Source organism: Salmo trutta, chromosome 23 (genome assembly GCF_901001165.1).
Source record: "Salmo trutta chromosome 23, fSalTru1.1, whole genome shotgun sequence".
In the NCBI taxonomy this organism is placed as follows: domain Eukaryota; kingdom Metazoa; phylum Chordata; class Actinopteri; order Salmoniformes; family Salmonidae; genus Salmo; species Salmo trutta.
The window spans coordinates 4,978,841-4,983,458 of NC_042979.1; the positions used below are offsets into that span (position 1 = coordinate 4,978,841).

General features: G+C 45.8%; 1 protein-coding gene across 1 annotated transcript in view; it reads right to left on the bottom strand.

Annotated features, from left to right (window-relative positions):
• LOC115159138 (procollagen galactosyltransferase 2) overlaps window positions 1-4,618 on the bottom strand; it is a 17,034-nt gene continuing 12,416 nt past the window's right edge. Inside the window, exons 10-12 of the mRNA XM_029708575.1 lie at window positions 4,043-4,170; window positions 3,541-3,747; window positions 1-1,178 (exon numbers count right to left, since the gene is read on the bottom strand). Of these exons, the coding sequence (XP_029564435.1) occupies window positions 947-1,178; window positions 3,541-3,747; window positions 4,043-4,170 (567 nt within the window). The 3' untranslated portion in view covers window positions 1-946. The remainder of the gene's footprint in view (window positions 1,179-3,540; window positions 3,748-4,042; window positions 4,171-4,618) is intronic.

The window sequence follows — 4,618 nt, forward strand, 5'->3', positions numbered from 1 at the left end:
TAAATTAGGAAAAGTGTATATAAGAATTGTACAAATAAATGGAATTTGTATGCATTTATAAAACACCAACACAAACCAATACCAATGAGCTCAGTCAGATTGTAACATGATCACTATAGCAATTGGTACCATTAACAACACCTAAAGCTTCTCTCTGGGGTGTTGACTTCTGTCTCCTCTAGTGAGAGACTCTACCACGAGGTCAGGCATTGAGAGAGACACTGCTCCTATCATTAGATCAGTCACACTGCTAGCTACAGGATCCTTACCTTGTGTGAGGGCTCGCAGTTCAACTTGTATGTGGTTACTTTACTAAAGTAAAGAAAACCTTTTAAGGCTGTTCTCACAACATCCTGAATAAGAGTCGAACGTGATATAAAAGAGAATGGCCCCCTCCAGTATTTCTGTCGTCAGACCCCCAGGGACTAAGTGTACAGTGAGGTGAGCCCAGACCCTGGAATGCTCAGCGGGTGTACAGATGGACAGCCAAGAACAACGTTCATGAGCCATGTAAAAAAAAACGGCAGCATCCTTACACAAACAAAGCCACACACACACAAACACTTTTGAAAACAGGTCTGGGGTCACTTGATGTGAGCAGACCAACTCTCTGGAGCCTCAGCTGGCTACACTACTGTATGTATATCCAGTCATTCCCAGTGACTATGCACAGACATACCAAGTACAAAATGGCGAAATATACAGTCAGCAATGAAGGCACTTATGAATAGCAGATATCTTCCTCTCTGTCAACAGTGACACTATAACCAGTAACCCATTGCACTTTTCACCCTACTGAGCCAAACGGATCCAATCTGTGCTGGCTACTTTCGTTTCTGGAACCTTGCTGTAAAAGAACAAAATGGGAAAAGACAATATCCAAGTCAGCCCAGTACGGTTTGAGTCGGTCCCCCTACAGTGTGAATCAGGCACTACTACGGTTCAACTAGAGCTCATCCTTGTACGTTGCCTGCAGCATGTCGGATTGAGGTGCCCCCTTCAGGGTTTTGTGGGAACCCCTCCAGTCTGTCGGTACGTTGTCGTCGTCCCACAGCGTGGAGGTCTCCGTGTCGCTCACCCACTCGGGGTCCCCGGCGTAGTGGGCCGGTTGCACCAGCAGGGGGCGCGTAGAGAACGCCTGCAGGTTACGGTTAGCGAAGTGAGACTTGTAGTCCTCACTGTGGAACAGAAGAGGGAGGTTAGATATCAGGTCAGGTGGCAATATTAACATATTCAAACTTCTAAGGGAGAGAGTTACTAGTGGTCACAGGCTATAGACAATGACGACACGTTGAGAAATGTACAATTCCACTAGAAACTAGCAGCTGCATGGTTGAGAGTACTGTCCAGATTAGAAGATCATGGACATACTTTGTTGAGTATAGAAGCCTATTGTTGGCCACAATTCGCTGCTACTCTCAACAAAACTATAATCTTAACGAGGATAAGAGTTTTGAACGTGACCTCTAAAAACTACAAAAGAACATTCAAGAGTGAGAGATTAATACAAGCATGTGAGAACACGCTCAACATTTTGTGGAAACACGGTTCTTATAAAACGCAAGTACTGGGGATATCAGGTTTCTGTAGGAATGACAACTTTCTGGAAGAAATGAGTCAGTGTGTCAGAATGGCCAGATTCAACTCCATGCGGTCCTAGTGAATTCTTTCAGGACAAGTCAAGCTTATCAAATCAGAAGAACCACTGAGGGGAGAAAGAGAATGGGGAAGAGGGAAAGGTGGAGCAGGGAATGGGGATTATGGCAGCGGGCCAGGTTTCCACGCATGACGGAACACTAAGGCAGTCTTAAAAGGACACCAAAGCATTCCAACAGCCTTCTCCCAAGGCCCAGAAGAAAGTCTCTGGGCTTTATTAACTTGGTCTAGCAGCCAGAGAGCCAGAGAGCGAGAGAGAGAGAGCGTTGACCACATGAAACTGGAATGCTACAACAAGCCAAGTCAGTCTGCAGAAAGCCTGGAGACACTCACATGAACAAAGCAGCGCTTTTTGATTGAACTAAAATGAGAATGCGCTACATGTGGGAATTGGCCTATATGGACGGGGCTAAACTGAAATGTTTCTTACAGAAGAAATATGAAAAGTATATGCATAAGCATGGCAGCAATTGAAAGGGAACAGTTTGGAGATTATTGGAAAATTAGACCAAAAGTTGAGGACAAAACTGTTGACCTGACAAGACTGAAGCCAAACGTTACACTATTGAGTTTATGTGCATTTTACATTGACTGTACTTTTCACCGCATACATTCAGTGACGCGATAAGAATATTCCTGGAAAAGGTGGGGCAGGTGCAACATAAAACAAATAAATGACAAGGGTTTGAGTGAGAGGTCTAACTGGTGTCTCCAAGTGGACACACACACACACACCTCTCCAAAGTTTGCACAGTTCCTACGTAATTTCAGTGCGCTTTTATGATTGAAAGAAGAGTCTTTTAACTATTGAGGAACTAGAGCAAGGACACTTGTAGTTGTTTTGTTTGGAACACAGCCCTGCATCCCCGCCATCACACAATTACTGTTGTTGTTTACGCAACCCAAAAACGGCCCATTATAAATCGCTATCTGGCTCAGGTGGGCATCCTTTGAAAGCTCGTTCTACTTCCAACATGACTAGCTAACTTGTAAAAATACGATCTTACAGTGTTAGGCTTTCACAGGGCAATTCAGTAAAGGGCATCGTTCTTTTGGTGCGCATTGAAAGGAGTCATGAAATGTAATAAATTGTGGCACATTAACAACTTCACAGTTAAGAGCATTTATAAGGCCTCCCGAGTGGCGCAGCGGTCTAAAGCACTGCGTCGCAGTGTCACTACAATCGCGGGTTCGATCCCAGGTTGTGTCACAACCAGGCCGTGATCGGGACTCCCATAGGGCAGCGCACAATTGTCCCAGCGTCGTCTGGGTTAGGGGGAAAAAAATACTTTAAAATATTAATACATAAAATGTATTCGGATTCAGCACCCCGCAGCTATGTTATAAAGTCCAAAAGTTATGGGCGGATCTAGAAAGTTGGCTGTCAGAAGTATTACAATGTAAACTTACTTTCAATCTGTCTGTCTGCATATTTCAAGACATGGCTGTTCAAGCCTTAACAGGACATTGTTTACCTCTCATGATGCACTGCAAAATTGAGTGGCACAAAACAGAGTTACAGCTTGGTAGCATGATCCTTATATGTCCATTGTTGGCAATGGATGATCTTAGTGATAGAAAACTTCCAGGAAACTCAGCCTAGTATTGGACTCTAGGAGCTGGCTCGTTGAGGAGTGACAGCATTCATCAAAGACAGGTTGGATACTTGTGACACTGGTTCTCTCACTGACTGGGTTTTGAACCCAAGTCTTCCGCAATCCACAAGACTGTTATCCCTTTGAGCTAAAGTCAGGGGATTATCTTGGTTGTACTTAACACAATTCTTCAGGTTTCAGTTCCACTTACTTGGTGTGTTTGGTCTCAATGACTTAAGGAGGACTTGCGAACGGCTAAAGAAATGAAGAAATGTCAAATGATACTTACTTGATGTGTTTGTCGTACATAATGGGTAGGAACTCGTCGACGGGCAGCATCTTGGAGAGGGGTTCGGCGTTGAGCAGCTTCTGGGCCCCCTGGAGAGAGATGGCGTAGGACAGGGTCCAGTAGGAATATTCTGCTACCACTAGGTTCCTCACGTTCTCCACCACCTCCTCCTCGTCACTCGGCGTCACCTGCTTACGGCCCAGGTAACTACGGACAGAGGACGGAGAGAGACAGGTCAGGCAGAGGATGACATATTGCTAGTGTAGTAACTGCTGTGGAACTGGACTATTATTTATTCCACTTGTGTAATAACAAAAGAAACAATCAACTTAATATGCAATGATTACATTAGATGTAACAATTAACGGCACCCCCCCCAACCCAGTTTAGCTCATCATACGAAATGACTCCAGGGCAGCTCGGCCCTTTCCTCTCCGTCTCCATGACAACGCGGGTGGGCGGCTGTTGCATGGTCGCCTGGGTGACCGTGACACTGACTCACATGATGTCCCAGTCCAGTTCCACCATCTCCACCTCCTCCATCAGACGGAGCACGCGCCGCTTGAAGTTGGCCTGGAAACGCACGTCGTCCTCGAAGATCAGAGCCTTATCCATCTGCTGGTCTACCATCTGAGAGGGAGAGAGAGAGATACAGAGAGAGAGAGAGACACAGAGAGAGAGAGAGACACAGAGAGAGAGAGAGAGAGAGAGACACAGAGAGAGAGAGACACAGAGAGAGAGAGACACAGAGAGAGAGAGAGAGACACAGAGAGAGAGAGAGAGAGAGACACAGAGAGAGAGAGACACAGAGAGAGAGAGACACAGAGAGAGAGAAGGGTGGGGAGAGAGGGGGAGAAAGGAAGGGGGAGCAAGGGAAAGAGAGTAGGGGAGATGAGAGCGGAGAGGGACAGAGATGGATGAGAATGGGTGATAAATAGTAGTTAAGAAAAGCTCTAATGACAGACCAGAGAAGCAGTTCTGCTTCACTGAACAAGTCAATTAAGCTGCTTCTAACATAAACCCCCAGGTCTCGTGTGTGTGTGTGTGTGTGTGTGTGTGTGTGTGTGTGTGTGTGTGT